The sequence below is a fragment of the Ochotona princeps genome, chromosome 10 (genome assembly GCF_030435755.1).
Source record: "Ochotona princeps isolate mOchPri1 chromosome 10, mOchPri1.hap1, whole genome shotgun sequence".
Taxonomy (NCBI): domain Eukaryota; kingdom Metazoa; phylum Chordata; class Mammalia; order Lagomorpha; family Ochotonidae; genus Ochotona; species Ochotona princeps.
The window spans coordinates 55,978,210-55,997,677 of NC_080841.1; the positions used below are offsets into that span (position 1 = coordinate 55,978,210).

The 19,468-nt window shown below is 40.7% G+C and overlaps 1 protein-coding gene across 4 annotated transcripts in view; it reads left to right on the forward strand.

Moving 5' to 3' along the window:
• USP6NL (USP6 N-terminal like) overlaps window positions 1–19,468 on the forward strand; it is a 190,691-nt gene that overhangs the window by 109,615 nt on the left and 61,608 nt on the right. For all 4 annotated transcript variants that reach the window (XM_058669479.1, XM_004588517.2, XM_058669478.1 and 1 more), the window contains 2 exons: window positions 5,119–5,158; window positions 18,026–18,106. In XM_058669479.1, the coding sequence (XP_058525462.1) occupies window positions 5,119–5,158; window positions 18,026–18,106 (121 nt within the window). The remainder of the gene's footprint in view (window positions 1–5,118; window positions 5,159–18,025; window positions 18,107–19,468) is intronic.

Here is a 19,468-nt window from a genome sequence, read left to right on the forward strand (position 1 = left end):
AAAATGTTTATTGATTGCCTAAATTTCCTTTTCTTGACGCTTGAAACATGAGCTGAGACTTAGAAACAATTAGTTCTGGCTGACAGCCTAACCTATATTTTGTAATCTAAAAATTATAGTTAGTATTTCGTGTTTATTTTTTGTTCTTCACTGTGAGTTTCATTTGGCTCTAGTGGGAAAATATCAGTAATTTATCTTAATAATATTAGCTGGTTTTTATTGAGCACTTACAAGGTGCCAAGCACTATTCCAAGCTCGTACATCGACTTAACTCATTTATTCCTCTGAAAAGCTCTTCAGGGAAAGTGTGCTTCCTGGCACCTTTTTAAAGATAGGCTGCATCCTAAAGAGGTGAAATGACTTGACCAAGTTAAACTGGGGATATGGCCTCAACTTGACAGTCTTCCCACTGGGCACCTGTGCAGGTTAGTTATTGCACTTTACTGCCTGCTTTTACCTTCTTGTATTTCTCATTGGTGAAATGTGAAATAGGTGCTTTCAACACTGGTGGCTGCTGGCTTGCCTGGGTTCCTTTTCACTAACATAATAATGAATTGTAGTTTGCAGAAATTAAAATAAGCAAAAATCTATTGAAGTACGTTCCAAGGGATGACCAGGCCAGATGTGAGACAACGCAGAAGCCTGCCTTCCTGGTTTGTGCTTTTATCCCTAAAATATCAGGAGTGTTGGCGTAGTGATTTAACTGTGATGCTCATGAGTGGCACTTTTGGTTGACAGCTTGAACTCTGCTCATGTGGTTATAAGCCAGACTTATTGATTTGGGTGTTTAAACCTCAAAGTGGGTGGTTTTGAGTGTTCCCCAGCAGACAGCGAGGTTTCTGGTCCTTCCCCTGGATAAGGGTTGTGTCTAGTTATCTGCCAGATGCCACTTGGAAATGCCTAGAAAAGAAAATTGAAGGGGAAAGTAGAGTACTGAAGAGAAAGCTACTGTTTGAAATGATCTAAACTCAAAAGTGTTTTGAAAATGAACACATTGATACAGTTCCTGTAACACACACTGATTTTTAGAAAAAGATTTATTTATTTTTTATTTGAAAGGTAGATTTTACAGAGTTACAGAGAGAAAGAGAGACAGAGAGATCTTCCATCTGCTAGTTCACTCCCCAAATGGCTGCACTGGCCAGAGCTGAGCAAATTGGAAGAAGCCGGTAGCTAGGTCTCTTACATGGATATAGTATCCCAAGAAATTGGGCCATCCTCTGCTCTCCCAGGCCACCCTCCACTGCTCTCCCAGGCCACAAGCAGAAGGCTGGAGAAGTGAAGCAGCTGGAACTAGAACCAGTGCCCATATGGGATGCCAGCACCACAGGGCAGAGAATTAGCCTGTGTGTAACCATACAAAGCCCTGATTTTTTATATGATAGAGTCCTAAAGCAGGCACTTCAAATTAGAATAATAGAACAGAGAAATGGATTTTAGTGTAATGTTAGGCTTTGTGAAATTTCAACTGTCATTGAATTTTGTTATGTCTAATGCAAGTTAAAACTTCTGACAGAGGTTGATTTTGGTGACTTTTCTTATTACCATCGACTGGATGTTTTTGCACTACTGAGTAAAATTGCTTGGTTTATGTACTTAGATGTTAAACTTCATCATACCTTGACATAAAGAACATTTCTTTGTATTTTCTTAGTTCTTCATAATTTTTTATTGAGTTTTTAAGAGTCAGTGTCAGTACAATAAAGTGGCAAAAGTGACTTTGTAACATTCTGAAGGTTGCTGAGTTTATTATATATCCAATGATAGTTGTAGAAACTGCACTTGTTAGGATATATATGAAGGAAGAAAATGATTAACAAAGATGGTAGTTGGCTTTAGAATAGGTTTTATAATAAATATTAAAACTTGTCAGAGCAGCCTGGCTTGTGCTAGAACAGCAGTATCTTTGTTCTATATCTGGTGGTGGAGTGTCATCCTCATTCTGCAGCCGGAGAATGGAGAGCCAGAGCTTGTGAAAGAAGTTAGAGAACTTTAACATTTTAGTCAAAAATAGTCTCTGCTAGTCAGCTGAAGAAAGAATGCTTGGTATTTGGACAGATAATGCTTTTAGTCACAAGTTATTAATAGAAGTCTTAAAAGAAACTATACTGAAAATAGGAGAGATAAAATGAATACCAAGTATCAGATTTTCATCTTTTATGAAAATATGTGTGTTTATTAAATTCAGCAGTTTGTGTAGTTTACTGTGACTTTGTAAATATTTGAGAACCAGGATGGAAGGGGTTTTTTGTTTGTTTATAAGTACCTGTTTTGGTTACAGGGTTTGAGAGCTGTTTCTGCCAGGCTTGTACATTTTGACTGGAGTGAATCTAATCTTAGATACAGTTTTATTTCAAAAAGAAAAAAAAATTGGTCAGTATATTCAACTTACTGATTTTAACAAGTTAAACTTTAAATTCCAAATGAAACTTGTTGTCATGTTTACAGAAATACTCCATTGTGACCTATTGGGAATTTAACAGACCACATATACTGTAATTAGTAAATGTATGTGAGCTTAATAGTAGATGAAAATTATATCCAGTGAAGATCCCTCTCTTTCTGGGGAGGGCTGTGTTTTATACATATTGCATTTCTCTGCAGTACAGCTGTTTGCTGTCAGCTTAGTGATTTCTTTTCAAGATTTATTTATTTATTTATTTGAAAAGTAGAGTTACAGAGAGGAAGGGGGAGAGACACAGAAATATTCATCTGCTGATTTGCTCCCCAAATGGCTGCAGTAGCTGGAGCTGAGCTGGTTGAAAGCTTGGAGCAAGAGCTTCTTTTAGGTTTCCCACATCAGTATCAGTATTGGGTCCCAAGCATTTTGGCCATCTTCTACTGCTTTCTCAGATGCATTAACAGGGAGGTAGATGGAAGGGGAGCAGCTGGGACTCAAACTGGAACCCAAATGGAATGCCTGTGCCACAGGCAGAGGCTTTATTGGCTATGCCACAGATCTGATCCCTTAGTGTTTTAGGTGGTCTTTTGTTCTGTATAGCAGGAATTGACAAACATTTTCTTTAGAAAGCTAAATATTAAATATCTTTGGTCTGTGGGCCATAGCGTCTTTGATGCAACTACTCAGCCCTTGAGATTGCACCATGAAAACAACTCTAGAGAATATATGAGTGAATGAACATGCCAATGTTCTTTTAAAACAATTTATAAAAACAAGCAGTGAGTTCTCTTTGACCCATGGGCCATGGTTTGCTGACAAAATGGAACATGCTGGACTCGCCCAGTTTGTGGTTCTTTCTGTTTTATTCTTGAAGGATTTCTAGATGACAAGGTGCAGATTTATCATGCATGCAGACAGGCACATATTGGCCCTTTCATTCACGCATCCATCAATTCAGCAACTTTTCCTAAGTTTTGAAGTGTGTCAGCATGTACTCTAGACATTGCCTGGAGCTCTTAATGAGACAGCATTCACCTGTGTTCTCAGCACATTGGTTGGTTATGCCAGTGGAGTCATTTAAGGAAGAAAAGGTTTGTGGAGATCTGTGTGTGCATACAGCAGGTGCTGTCTAAAGGTTTTAGGTATGAACGGGTAATACCAGAAAATCTGGAAAGGAAAGCTGGACCAACTCTTATTTTGCCCTCCATCTGTGAGGTCTGAAGATCTTGAGAACTGAGTTTTCAATTTCCATCTCTTTCTTCATGTCGCCTAGACTCTCTGAAGATCATGTGCATCTCAATTTGACCCTCTGGGATTATACTTTTTTTTTTTTTATGATGGTGGTCAGTTCTGTTGCTCTTGCTTATTGGTTCACTTGAGGATTCTTCCAAATAACAAAAAAAGAGTGCCTTTGAAAATAGTGAACTCTTGAATATTAAGCTGTCATGTTCCTAAAAGTGGCGTTTGGTCTCAGGAGAAACTCAGGAGAAACAAAGGCAAGGATGTACATGTGTCAGGGCCAAAGTGTGAATACTACTTAGGAAGCTAGTCAAAGCACTTGACTTTGCTTACGGGTAGTGTAGTGTTTGTATGTTACCAGCAGTTAATAAGTGGGTCTCGGAGTATTTTATATTAAAGGTGATCTCACACAAATACTATATCAGAAAAATGAATTTGGTCATTTACTGTATAATTTTTAAAAGTATCTCAAAGATTTGGCAGTTCCTTATTACACAGAGTAACAATGGGAGTTTTCAGTTTAGTTCATGAATTTTTTCAGGATGGTCTTTCCCATTTATTTATTTACTTATTTAGAGATTTATTTCTTTATGTGAAAAAACAAAATCAGAAAGAGGGGAAACACAGAATGAGAATGATCATCCACTGATTCACTCTGCAGATGGCAACAGCGACCAGAGCTGAACCAGAATGAAGTTAGGAACCTTCTCCCCAAGACAGAGGGGCCCAAACCCTAGGGCTATCTTCTACTGATTTCCTCAAGCAATTAGCAGGAAGCCTGTATGGAATGGTGGCATCATGGCTGGTGGTTTTATGTGCTACTACATAACACTGGCCTCCTTTTTTTCTGATTTTTAAAAGATCATTTATTTTAGGTCATAATTTGGGCCAAGAATGGAAGTAGTGATCTAAAGTAGAGCTTGGCAAACCGTGACCTGTAGGCTTGATTCTGCACGCTTCCTTTTTTAATAATGAAAGCTTGGTAGACCAAAGCCACATTTGATTTACATATTGTCTGTGGTTGCTTTTGCGTTACAAACTCGGAGTTCAGTAGTTGTGAAAAAGACTGTATGGTCCACAAATCCTAAAATATTTACTATTAAATATTGATCCTAGCAGAAGCATGCTTTCCTGACTCCTGGGCTAGAGCTTTGTTGTCTGGCAGAACCCTAATTATCTGACCTTCATGCATTTGAACTGTAACAAATGAAGCTGAGTATTGCAGTGTTACATTTTAATTCATGTTTAAATAGCCTCATGTGGCTGCTGTATTGCACAGTGTAGATCTGCAGATTTAAAGATAGGAACTGTTGTAATTATAGAATAGCTGTAATTTTATATTGAACCCAGTGAAATGGAAGCTTATGTAATTCCTGTATTGACAGATCAACACTGAATTTCTTATATAGGTATAGGCTTCTAATTGCTAGTTGTGCTATGGTCTCAACCGTTTAACATGTATTATCTTTCCTCTGCAGCGAGGAGGAGCTCCCGTATCATAATGCAGCTGTGGAACGGGTAAGTTCAGCTCTTCCTTTATTTATAGGTCCCAGTCCAGCTCTTCCTTTATTTGTAGGTACCAGTGAGTTGTCTTTTCCAAAGGAGTCAAATCTGCCACTTTGGTGATTTGAGTGCCTTGTTACTTATATCACTCTCATAAAGTAAACTAATGATGATGTAAGTTTTCCGGGGCTTGGTTTGACTTACGAATACTTGAGAAGAAGTTGGGATAACAGTTACCAGAGGCCTCTAAGATCCCAGTGGCTCAAAGTCTGCCTCCATACTCCATGAAATCGGTCTCTGCACCAGGGGCCCAGCAAGATAGTTTTTAAAAAGCTTTACAGGTATTTCTTAGGCACCATCTGGCTAACCACGTGCACCATTCTAGCTCATTGGAACCCAGCTGCTCTGTGATATATTAGTTTACAATAGTAGGTGTTTTCTGTAGTCAGTTAAGTTAATTGGTCATCATTTGTTTAACGTTTCCTCATTATGCTTAGCAGTGGTTCCATACCTGGGTATGCCTAGGAAGTAGGAATTGAATGTTTTAAGGCTTCTTAGACTCTCCCTTCCTCTCTATATTTAATTCTGTTCCCCAAAATGAATTATAGAATCAAAGTGAAGATGTTGATTGCAGTGGGGTTCTCATTTTGTATATGTTTAATGAGGGAAGGGAGCTTAGGTAAAATTGAAAGTAAAATTTGATAAACATTTTAAGAAATCTTCCTGAAATCAAGGCTTTATAAAAATAAAATTCATGTGAAAACTTTAATATGTGGACAAAATTGCCATTTCCCACGTATGAGAGGGCTTCCAGTACTTTGGAGAAAATGTACAGTATCCCATTTTGTTTGAAACTGCCTCATACAGAGATCTCAGTAGGAACTTCTGTAGTTGAGTTGTCTTGGCATGACCTGGTTCTGTGTTGGCATGGAGCCTTAAAGGTTTTGGTAAATGAAATTCTTTTTCCTAATAGATGCGTTATTGAGTAACAACCATATATCTAGCAATAGACAGGTTTCTGCCTAGAAGAGTTGGAATGAATAGGAAATACACTTTGCCTTTGAGAAGCTCAATAGCCAATGACTAGAGGAAGACATAGTGAAACAGAAGGTAGGAAACTATTGCTGTAGTATATTATTTGTAAAATGAAATGATAGTGTTGATGGTGGGGAAAACATTCTGTTTCGTTGAAGAATGCATGAAGTGAAGTTAAAATAATGATGAGCACTTTGTGAGTTTTGCCTCTGGTGAGCTTTGTATCTGCCTGTTTGGAGGAAGATGTGAAGGTTTGTTGGCCCTTTGGCCATCACCTCTCCTGTCTGGTGGCCTGACTTTACAGTTTGCTGACCCGCTAGGTAACCTACTGTATTTGATCTTCTTTCATGTCTTCTCTCCTGCTCAGATTGTATAATTGACTAGTACAAATGGCCCCTCACTTGGCATCGTTCCATGGTTCCATCTTCAGCATTTTTTTCCTCTATATTGTTGTGAAAACAGGACATATTCAGTAGAAGTGTCTTTGGAATTCTGAATTGTGGTATATTCCCAGACTAGCAACATGTTTGATGGGCTCTCCCAGCACTTCCATTCAGTCCCACAGTTCTGAGAAATAGGCCACGCTCCACAGTGTACTGTACTTGGTTCCTAAGAGAGGATATTGCGTAGGTGGGTTCAGTCCATTTTCAACTTGTGTTTATCGGGTGTAACCCCATTGCCATATAAGGAGCATCTGTATAATCACTCAGTTGTTTTCCTGTCTTCTTGCTTTTAGGGTGAGATACTATACTAAAGCCAGCTTTCAGCTCCTCCGAGCACCTGCGGGTGTGTGGCTAAATACCACCTGGAAAATGATGCAGCTGTGCTGACTAGGTTTTTACTTTAAATTCGTGATCAGCTGGACCGTTAGTGTTGCCTAGAACTGTACTCTTTTTGTATTCTCCTATTTCTGTCATTTGAACCTTCTCTCCTCAAATCTCCAATGTCTCTGTCCTGCTCTTGCTTCTGATTTCTCACAAGAAATCACACACCCACAAGAAATCCCCCCACACACCCGAAGCCATCAGGAGAGAGTCCTCCTGAGCTCCCCCATCTTTCTCTGTGGCGGTCTGGCTGCTGTGGGTGCAGAGGTGCCTCTTCAGGGGTCTAGCTGGCTGTCCCTCTGCCTCCTCATGTCTTTCTCCTTAGCTTTGATTAGGCACGTCAGCGTGAACTCTGTTACTACCCCTATTAAAAAAAAAAAAATCTTTTGACCTGATTTCCTCCTTAGCCTCAGCCCTGATTCTGTTTCTCTTAATAGCATAACTCTTTTTAAAGAAGTTTCTATTTTATCTTTTCCATTCCCCACCCCCTGCACTTCCCTCTTGTGTCTATGTAATCAGATTTTAACCCTTCCCCATCACCCCTGTCCCATGACCCCATCAGGCTCTCCGATTACCTCTATTTGTTTACATCCCATAATCAATTCTCAGACCAAACCATCACATGTGCTTGACTGCTGAGTACATTTGCTTTCTTGGACATCAGAACTCCATTTTCTTTCATATTCTTTGTTCTGGTAGCTCTTTTCAATTGCTTTTCTGCTAAATTTCTGCACTTTGGGATATCCTGGTGGCTGCCAGCCTCCTCCACAGAATGGACATGCAAAGCGCTAAGTGATAAGGTTGCTCCTAACTCTCTGACCTTTGACCTTACCTCCTTCCACCTTTTCTTGTTTACTTGCTGGCTTCTTAGCATCTCTTGAGCATGCCAGCCACATTGCTTCATTTTGGCATGTTCTTGCTGCTGCTGCTACCTCCTCCTCCCCCATTGCTAACCAGCACCTGAGTCCCTCATTCCCTTCACATAGTCAGATATGATGCTTGGAATAAGACCATCTCTGGCCATTGAATCTAAAATTCGAAATTTTCTCTCCCCTGAGAGGTAATTACCCTCCTTTTATTTTCATTTTTATTGTTAGCATTTAACACTGTTTCAAATACTATGTATTTTTGCTTATTTATTTTCTCTGTTTTCTTCACTCCAGCATGACCTATAAATGGGCAGTTTGCTTTCTTCAAAATGCTTTGTTCATTGTTGTTTCCATGGAATGTAGAACAGGACTTAGCAAACAGTATGTATGCACAGGATGTGACCTGAATGAATGACTTGATGAAATGTACCTATAACAATGTACCTATAACATTAGGTACATTGATTTAAAAAACTGGCAGAGGTGATGGTTTCAGAAGTTACAATGTCCTTTATTTAAGAAATTAGAGAATAGTTGGAGTATATACATACAAACAATTTATTTAACAAAATAAAATCTGGCAGCTCATTTTTTACTTCTTTCCCTGTTGTCGCCCCACCTGTTTGTATGGTTTACTAATCCAGAAGAGCCCACAGTGTTCAAACTGGTGGTTTAGATGACTCAAGAAACATAATAGTGAAGAAAAAGAAGAAATGTAGACAGAGCTAATAGAGGATGCATGCAAGAGGAAGTTTTTGTGTTTTTTGATAGGCTTGTTTATTCAATAAAAAATTCTTACCCCGTAGAGTTAGGCTTATGATTAATTGCTTGTTTATTCTAACGAGTTTAATATGATGGTGCTTCATAAAGTTCATGGAAAATGAAATTAAAGGATAAGTATATTTTGGTGCAAAAAAGTTTTGATATCTATGCAGTTTTGCCATAAAGACATTTTCCATAAACTTTTTGAAAACCACTCATGCATAGGTTTTATTTTATTTTTGTTTGTATTAGATCAACATATTTTAATCCCATTTGCAATGAACTTTTCTAGTACCCTCATCACAGGGAATTGCTAAAGAGTGACCTCTGTTTACCTTCATAATCTATTTTAAAGCAAGCCATAATTGGACATTTACTTGTCTTACATGTTTGTCCCTTGGGACAGGGATAGGGTTCTAAAGCTGCTGACGGAGGTTCCTTTCCTACACATTCTCTACTGATATATTACCTACCTTTTGCAATTTTGGTTTTTAAAGTAGAATGAAACTTTTTAGCTTGTATTATCCTCCTCATCCCCGCATTTTTCTGGTTTAAATTTCTGTATTCTGTGGTGACTGCCTATAGTGGCCAACATCTGCCAATTTTAGGAAACTAATAAAAAGTATTTTACATACATGTTTTCAATTAAGTGAAATCATTGGGAACAATAGCCTTGTGTAAGTCTACACATGAAGCTATCCTTTTTGCCATTGGGAAGACTAGTATCTTAGTGCATCATGAGGTAATCATGGTTTTAGTTCCAGCTTTGCCAGTGTATTATTTTACATAAGGCATCCTCTGTTTAAAATAGGAATGATAATCCTTTCTTGTAAGAGGATTAATGTTGGTGTTTGCAAAGTACTTTGAATTTCCCCAAACAGCCACTTAAACCAACACATGCACTTATTATATTTAATCTGTAGAGAACAATATTAATAATGGATTATATTGTTTCTTTGAGCTTATTGATGTTTTTTAATAAGGAGAGGAGATAACAAAGCTGTGAATTTTCATTGCTTCAGGTATTCATGTAGTGCAATATTTTGCATTGTGCATGGATTATTGGCATCTTATTTCTTTATAAAACTATATCCTAATTGTACATGATGTGAAATCATACTCAGAATGCATAGCTGATAATTCCTTTTGTAGACATGGATTTTGTTGTAAATCTTGTTCTCTCCTGACCTCTGCTGGTGAGATCCAGGCATGCGTGACTTCCATCAGTTTCATTCTAGTAGTAAGGAGGTGAAAAAACAAACTTTAGGAGCTGGTGCCATGGTGTACTAGGCTGTACTAAATTGTCTATTAACTCAATTTCCAGCCCTGTTTCCCCTCCCAAAGGACAGGGGTATGGAGCTGATCAAGAGTTAAATCGTTAGAACAAAAGAAGCACCTGTCACCCAGGAACTTTAAAGAGTTTGAAGAGCCAGGAGCTTGGGTCAGAGACAAATATATTTCTTATTATGTTACAGTGTTACACTACTATTCAGCTATAACACAGCTTTTGAGTGAATTTGAGTGAAATTCTAAGAGTTTTGTACTCCAGAAAACAAAAATTGTAAAAATTTTATTGGTGTCTTTTTATTTAAAAGGCAGAGAAACAGTCATAGACAGAGAAATCTTCCATCCTCTGGTTTACTTCTCAAGTGCCCAGACAGCCAGGGTTGGGTTAGGCCAATAACAGGAACTGAGAATTCAGTCTGGGTCTTCCAAATGCATGGTTGGGATCTATGCACTAGAACCATCACCTGCTGCCTCTGGAAGTGTCCCTTAGCAGGAGCTTGCAATCAGAAATGGAGCAAAAGCTCAAGCCTTAGCACTCCAGTATGGGATGTGGGCATGCCAGATTATGTCTTTACTACTTTACTCTCAAATACGCACCTAAGAAGGGCTGTTTCATATTCATGTATTGTGTTTTATCTTTAGCTTTTGCCATCCATATTATTATTAAGAGTGGGAAGGATCAGACAGAAGACAAGTTTTGTGGACTACTTGATAGCTATAGAATATTTATTGTTCAACTGATTCTGCACAGAATTGGAAATATAGTCTTAGATCATTGGAGGTTGAGAGGTAACATGAGAGACACTGGTTCCAGTATTAAACTTTTTATCTCCTTGATTCAGTAAATAGAGGTCAGTTCTGATGTGGATATCACCTGCACTTAAGACCAGATATTGGATTCTAAGTTTAAACAGAGGTTTAGTTCTTCCTTGAAAGTAGCTCATGGGAAGGAAAGTACAAAACAGCAAACCATTTTCTTTATTTAGTTTATTTTAAATATTGTTTACATAGTTGAGAGGAATATATATCCATGTAGGTTTCTGATAAGGAGAAGAGGATTGAGGTATGGATGAAGGTGGGTAGGACAAGAGTTTCAACTTTTTTTTCTATCCTGTGTGCACATGGGTGGAGATGGGGGTCCACTTTGCTGCCAAAATAAGTCAGCACCTGGAGATGGTAGACAGTAATTTGATGACGCCATAGATGTAGAGAAGAGTGTTCTGAGGGTGATACCTGAGTGTTTTTCATAGTTCTGACGCATTGTCGGCTCTGTTGCATCAGAAAATCTCTCCAAGGTCTATTGGTGACCAAGTCTGCCTTAGTGCATCCTCAGGCCAAGAACATATTGTAAAGCTTGGCTAGGAAAGTGGTCCAAGCTGTTCTGCTTTCCACCCTCTGTTGAAACATTCGATGTCCTCTGTTGGTGTAGATGAGCTGGGTGTCATGTCTCCTGTGTGCCTCTGAGCATGCTGGGGAGGCTTCAAGGTTGGACCACATATATTGTGATTTTCCCTGTGGCTAGGCTTCAAGTCCAGCAGTCTAGTTGGGGAGTTGCCCAGGAAACCTCTCCAGGGTCATCTTCAATTTGACTCTTGTGTATGCCGGTCAGTGTAGGGTCAGGTTCAGTTTGTTACCTGCACCAACAAGCACACATACTGGTAGATGCAACTGCCTGGTCAATTCTGCCCCCAGCCCCATTTCTCATACAAACTGATGGGTGCTGCGACCTAGTCCAGCCCAGCCTGCCACAGGCCCAGTCTTCATGCGTACCAATGGATGCTGTGGCCTAATTGGGGCAGCTCCCAATAACTCCCATCATGCCCATCACTGGTTTTGATATTTGCATCTGCCAAAATGTGCTGTGGCCTAGCCTGGTTCATCCCACATCTCATCTGGCTTTCATGCACACTTATGGGTGCTGCAGATATTCTCAGCTCAACCTGACCCCAGACTAGTCTGCCCCCAGTCCCAGTTCTCATACCAGTGGAAGCAGTAACCCAGCAAGGGAGTCCCAACGGTTCCTCTTCCAGGCCCATCCCCACCCCAGGGTCTTGTGCATGACAGCAGGTGCTGCATCTAGTCTGAGATGGCCCTATCCCAATCTCAGCATTAACCAGCAGGTGCTATAACCTGGCTCAGCCTACCCAACCCCACGTCCCAGCTTTTGCTGTTGGGTGCCCATCCCCACCCTTCATGTGAACTGGTTGGTTTTGTGGTCCAGCCTGGCCAGGCCTGTACTCTGTCCTGGCTCAATCATTCTAGTGTGTGCTGCTGACCGATCCAGCCCAGCCTAGTCTGGCCTTGTCTGCCGCCGGCCCCAGCTCTTGCACTCACCAGTGGGAGCTACAGCCTAGCAAGGGAGTTCCCTAAGTTCCCCTACCAGGCCCACTCCCAGCCCTGGATCTCACCTGTGCCAACACATGTTGCTGCCCAAATTGACATGACTGGGCCCTAGTCCTGGCACTCACTGGAAGGTACTGTGGCCTAACCTTGCTGTCCTATGCCCATTCTGCCTCTTGCTAGTGAGTGCTACTGCCTAGCCCAGCCTGACTCAGCCTGGCTCAACCTTGCCCACTGCAAGACCTGGCTCTCATATGAACCAGTGAGTGCCATGGCCTAGTCTGGCCTGTCTCACACCCTTCCGGGCTCTAGTGAGTGCCAGCAGGTCCTGGAGCCTAGCCCAATTTGGCCTGCCCCCAGGCCCAGCCCATACCCATGCCAACAGCTGCTACAACCTTGCCCAACCTGGTCTGTGCTCACCCTCCTCACGCCCAGCCCTGGCTCTCACACTCACCAGTAGGAGTTGCAGTCTAGCAGGAAGTCCTCAAGTTCTCCTACTATGCCAGTTCCCAGCTATGGATTTTGTGCATGCTGTTGTTTGCTTGAACCCAGCCTGGTATGGCCTGCTCACAGTCTCAGCTCTTGCTGGCAGGTATTGCAGCCTAACCCAGCTGGGTGTGGCTCACACCCTGTGCTGGCTTTTGTGCATGCTAGCAGGTGCTACAACCTAGCCCAACCCAGTCTTCCCCCCCAGATACTGCCTACACTAATGCTGAAGAATCCTGTAGCTTTGCCTGGCCTGATCCGCCCCCTGCTCTCACATGAGCTGCAGCCTAGCAGGGGAGTTCCCCAAGTTCCTCAAGTTACCCTACCAGATCTGCTCCCAACCCTGGGTCTCATGCATGCTGCTGCCCTTTTTGTCATGGTTTGCCCTCAGTATGAATGTGTCAGTGGATGTTGCAGCCTGGCTCAGCCCAGCCCCCTCCCAGCCCTGGCTCCTGCAGGTGTCAGGTGAGTTCCATGGTCTAGTCTGGCTCAACCTGTCACCATCTCTAGCTCTCTGTGCCAACTGATGGGTGCTGCAGTCCCACAGAGGTTTTCCCAGGAGTCTTCTGCAGAATCTGCCTCCACGTCTGGTGGGTGCTGTAGCCCAGGCTGACAGCTCAGCACCTGCTCTGACACTTGATGCTTGTGACAGGTGCTGCAGCCCAGCCCAACCAGGTATACCCCAACCCCAGCTTTTGTGTATGCCAGTGGGGCAGTGGGTGGTGCTGCTTAGCCCAGCCAGCCCAGTTCTTCCACATAGGCATCTTTTGTGTTTCCAGATGAATTCTATCATCTTTTCGGTTTTTGAAAAGAATGTTGTTGGAATTTTTATTGGAATTTCATTGAATCTATGTATTACTTTGGTAATACGGACATTTTGATGATGTGGATCCTGCCAATCCATAAGCTGAACCAATCCAAAGACAGAAGCCAAGAGCTTCTTCCCTGCACCTGGGTGCAGGGAGCCAAAGACTTAAAACCATCCTCTACTGCTTTCCCAGGCTATAAACAGGGAACTGGATCAGAAGTTGAGTAGCTCAGATGTGAACTGGCTCCCATATGGGATACATGTGGAGTTCAGCCTACTGTTCCAGAGCGCAGGTCCCATGCCCCACCTTCTAAAGCAGGGGTCGGGGAATATCTGGTTATCAGCTCGGTAAGACATGAGTAATCATTTAGTCTTGTACCACCAAGCCAATTGCAGGTAAGGTTCAAAGTTCAGGGCCCAGTACAGTAGCCTAATGGCTGAAGTCCTCACCTTGCATGTGCCGGGATCCCATATGGGCGCTGGTTCTAATCCCAGTGGCTCCGCTTCCCATCCAGCTCCCTGCTTGTGGCCTGGGAAAGCAGTCAAGTATGGCCAAAGCCTTGGGACCTTGCACCTGCTTGGGAGATCCAGAAGAGGCTCCTGACTCCTGGTTTCAGATCGGCTCAGCTCTGGCCATTGTGGCCACTTGGGGAGTGAATCATTGGATGGAAAATCTTCCTCTCTGTCTCTCCTCCTCTCTGTATACTGACTTTCCAAAGAAAATAAATCTTTTTTACAAAAGATTCAAAAGTCAGTAAATCTATAGCAAATTAACTTATGAGTTGATAATTTTGTATGGCCTAGGAATGATGATACAAATATCCAAATGGTCCTTGGCAGATAAAAGATTCTGCACCTCTCTTCTTCCCAATGGTGTTATCCTTGGTTGAAGCTTTGAGGAACATGCAACATCCAAACTAATATCCAAGACACAGCAAGGAAAAATAAGTAAGTTGCCCCAGGTGAAACAGATAGAAAGGGGCAGAGCTTGGATTTGAATTTAGGCTGGTGGGATCTTACATATAGACATGGCATGCTGAGGGGACAATGGATTTTGCTTGGAACATGGAGGCATTTGGGAATGATTTCAAACTGTGGATGTTTATCCTGGGTCTTGAGAGGATGCATTAGACATTGTCAAATGATGGTTAAGGAAAATGTCGTAGGCAGATCAAAAGCAAATGTTGATCATAGAGGCATAAAATTTTACATTTTGTGTTGGGAATTTGTCTTGGTTCGTTTTTTGTTTCTGAAATGAAGTATCTTGAGGCTGGTTACTTTGTAAATAGGATTTTTGACTGATTATTCTGGTGACTGGAGCAACAGCTTCCTGACAAGGACTCCCTGAAATGTGGAAGGGAAATGGCCCCATGAAGAAGTAGCCAGAGGTAACAGCCCACTCTGAAGGGAACTGATTCCCTATGGGAGACATCACCTACTCCAAGAGACAGCTTCAAGCCATTCATGAGGTGGAGTCCTTGCAACTTGGGCTCTTAAAGCTTTTACCACCTCAGCACTACTACATTGGGAATCAAGTTGCCAGCACTTCAGGCACTGGGGGCAGACCAGCACAGAATGTCAAGTAGTTCAGGATAGCTAGGTCATGAATGTAGCAGGAAGTAAAACTGGAAGGTTAGTTGTGGTCTATGTTGTGAAGGGTCATCCTTACGTGCTAGGTTATAACATTAGAACCTGAGTAGCACTTAAAGGATTTTAGGTTGGAGCATGTTTAAAAGTTAGGAGTGTGGAGACTAGATTGAAGTCAGCTGTTTTCATCTAGGAGCTGGTTGTATGAACTAAGATGGAGGACAAGATAGAAACAAGAAACAGAAGATGGGCCCAGCAGAGTGTAGTTTAATGTGGGGAGTGAGATAGACGGAAGAATTGGCAGACATGGGTTGGGGTGGTTAAGCTGCCTCTTGGGACGCCCACACCCCCCATTATAGTGCTGATTTGAGTTCCTGAACCTCCACTGCCATACCAGTTTTGGCTAATGCGTGCTAGTGGGCAGCAGATAGTAACTGAAGTGCTTGGACACCTGCTGCCCACATGGGAGACCTGGGTGGAATTTTTGGCTCTTAGGTTTAACAGCCCAGCCCTAAGGTAGGCATTTAGGGAGTAAGACAGCAGATGTAAGAGCTGTCTTTCCTTGTCATTCTGCCTTTCAAATGGATGAAAAATGTTTTTTAAAGGAAAATTCAACATAGTGATAGTGTTAATGCATGTCAATGAAAAGAAGGGTAACAGGAGCACATTTAAACAGTTTTGAGTATGTTGGGTTTAAAGTATCTAACTTTAAGGGTGGATTTCTAATTTAGTTTTGTCTTGATGTTGAGTCTGGCAAGATGATATTCCTTAGTCTGTTTTTCTGGAGCCTTTGTCATATACTCTTTTAGGTACATCCTATTTCAAAATAGCTGCTAGAGTTGTTAGTTTTAGCATGTTTGGAGAAAGTATACTTTATTCATAAATTATATATTCTTAAGATGGGAGGGACAAGGCTTTCATGTGCATTCAGGTCTGGCATAAAGAGAATGACAGCGTTGAGGAATTTAATGTTTAATTTGTTTGAACAACTGTATGTACTTCTGAAATCTTACAACCTATGAGCATCTCTGACATTTTTCTTTTTGCTGTAGAGGAAAGAAAAGCATTCGTAATAGTTCTATATAAATGCATGTATTTGTACATGTATGTATATATGTTACACTCTTAGCTTAGCTTGAATTATTTTATGCTTTTCTGTTAAAAAAGGATCATGCTTTGAAGAAGTCAAGGCAGGAAGCACAGAATAATAACAGTGAAGTGGCAATTTAGATCAGTGTTGACTTTTATCAGTTTGCTCTTTACATTTAGAGGAAATGTAAGCTAGATTTCAGTGTTCCACTGAGCCTTAAACTAAACACATTTCTGTACTTGTCTGTAATATTTTATCACTAACAGTATAATGAAGAACATGTTTAGCTGTTTGAAACATGGGTGTTATAACCAAGTATCTTTTGCTCACAAGTGATCATTTTTTATTATCAGAAATCCATCAGTAATTTTTAAATGCATTAAAAAGTAAAGCTTTGAAAGTATCTGAGATAAAACTCTATAAAAATATTCTGAGTGCTGAGAATATTTTCCTCAGTTCAGAATTTTCTTTGGATTTTTATGCTTCTTTTAGACCTAAAAAGATTGGTGGTGGGTGTATGCCATCTGCCAATATAACGACTGCCTGTTTGGGGCTGGATTGAGGCCAGTCTGGAAGGAGCTGTTGCTTTCATCCAGGAACTGTGAATGCCTGTGCTAGGGTGGAGGCCAGGATGGGAGCAAGATGTGCTTGCTGCGAGTAGGTTCCACCTTGCGGGGTCGGTTTCCTTATCGTGTCGTGGGGATGATCGTACCAGTCTCCTGGGATTGCAGTGAGCATGCATCTTTTGAGCAGGAAATGTATCATTAGAATTATTTCCTTTCCCACATGATCTTCTACTTCAATTACTTTATTCATATGGTTATTACACTTACTGACAGAGTACTGGAGGTGAAAAAAATGGAAGAAACCTTACCTGGAAACTTAGAAAATAGGAGCAAGCGTTTTCTATTCCCTTTGCTGTTCCCCAGCTTTGCCCCAGATCTCAGTTTAGCACAACATACAAGGCCCTTGTCTACTTTGACAGCCTCATATCCTTATGATGCTTTTTAAAATTGTGTGTTCTGAAACAGTTATGACCCTCTTTCTCAGGGTGTTGAATACTCTCAGTAATAAATCAATTCCTATATTGTCCAGAATGTTCTTTGCCACATTAGACGTAATGTAAACACTAATAGTCTTTTATTTCTGCCTTTGGAGATAATTTTTTCTGACATCCCTTGTGGATTTGACCATTCTTTCCATCATGGCCTTGCTGCTCTCTGTCACAGTACTTTGTATTCCTACTTCAGTTGTCCTCTACACATAGTACACTTGCCATCGCATGGCAAAGATTAGTTATTTATGTTTGTGTATTTTCTCTTAGAAAAGTGCTAGTTATGTGTTACTTATTTGGTAAATGCTCAGTTTTCCTTTAGAACTCAGCATTCACAAAAAAATGTATGTGTTTGAAGTCAGTAAAATGAGAAAGAAGAGAATTAGATCTTGAAGTTGTATTTTATCAAATCACAAAATATATTCCAGAGTCTTTTAGTTTCTCTTTTTTAATATTTGTAGAATACATTGATTTCTATGAATAGTTTTAAAGTGTTGGAAAATTCATCTTTTTTCCTAAGTTTATTTTGCCTGTGACTTTTTAATTTTAGTTATAGAATACTATTACGATAATTCTAATGTCCAACGCAATGAAAATTAAATAGGATAATTGCTATCTAGTAACATCTTTTAGTAGTCCTTTTTGACAGCATTTTCATTGAGTTTTCTGTTTAGAGGGGGTAATGTTTAAGTCAAAAAGTCTTGAGCAATCAGTAACAGTGAATTTGATTTTGATTTTAGCAAAAGCATCTGGAAATTGAAAGAACTGCCAAATGGCTGAAAATGCTAAAGGGATGGGAAAAATACAAGAACACTGAAAAGGTAATTTATAGTAACATTATTTCTGTATGAAACAAAATAAATTCCTTTCATATTTTCCCAGTGAAACTTTTTCTTTAATTGTAGCACTGTTTTCTTTACATTTGTTTAAAATTTTTATTTAATTTAGCAGAATACTTTGAATTAGGAGTCTTTAAGTCATAAGTAACTAAAACAGAGTTCAGATTGCTTTAGAACATGTAGGAGACGTTATTGGATGGCCCAGAAGTAGGATGGGATTCAGTAGTGATTTAATTCAGCAGCTCTATTGTGCTGCCTGGGATTTAGTTCCTTCCAGCTCTCCTCCGAATTCCTGCAGTGTCAACTTGGTCTTGAGGTCAGTGTTGCAGGCCCCGGTCTCCCAAGGATTAACTACACAGCTTAGCTTGTTTCTCAGAGCGTAACAGGATTGGCAATTTTGGCCTGATACATCTAGCCACTGGCTTAACCGCAAGTTCCTGCTTCCTATTTGTCAAGTTATCTGCCAAGGGATTGGATAAACACTGGGAGGAACTCAAGGGATTTAGGGTGGCCACCAGAGGATTGGATAAACACTAGGAGGAACTCAAGGGATTTAGGGTGGCCACTACTGGGAGGAACTCGAAGGATTTAGGGTGGCCATTTGAGGACTGGATAAACACTGGAAGGAGCTAGGCAGAGTATAAAAGAAAGCCTGGAGTTGCAATAAAGATCAATCCATCATCGATCGGCATTCTGTGTACTGCGTGTTGTCTTGTGTTTTTTGTAACCCTAGTCCCTCCGCTCGGCTCGGGGTACGTGGCGACGCGGGCGTTGCCAACACAGTGTGTTTCTCTTTAAACTCCACGTTTAGTAAGACATGTATGTGGGTTGAGTTTTAATAAGAAGTAATACCTTTACTGATTTACCCAGGGCATTCTTAAATGAAACTAATTTTTTTTAAAGTATAAGAAAAAAATATAATGATTCTTAAGTACAGTACAGCTGCAGCTTTGATTTGTGTCAACATGTAGAAGTTTTATTACTACTGATTTTCTGTGAAGTGCAAAAATCAGCAACAGTGAAGATAAGAACTGGTGTGTTCTTATCACAAAAGTAATTTTGACTTCAAGAACTGTACTTTGAGAACCATTGGCTTCTAAACATCGATGTCTTTATCTGAAATGAGCTAATAGTGCCCGTTTCAAAATGTTGACACTTTAATGGTTTAATGCATATGGAGCACTTACATCAAACCCTGCCTTTCCAAAGCATTTGGTGAGTGTTAACACCCTGATTAGTTTTGAAGGAATGTAATACAATAAAAAATGTTTAAAGTGAGACAGACATCCTCTGTAGTCTTATCAAAACACAACTGAATCAACTGTTGAGACTTTCATGTATTTC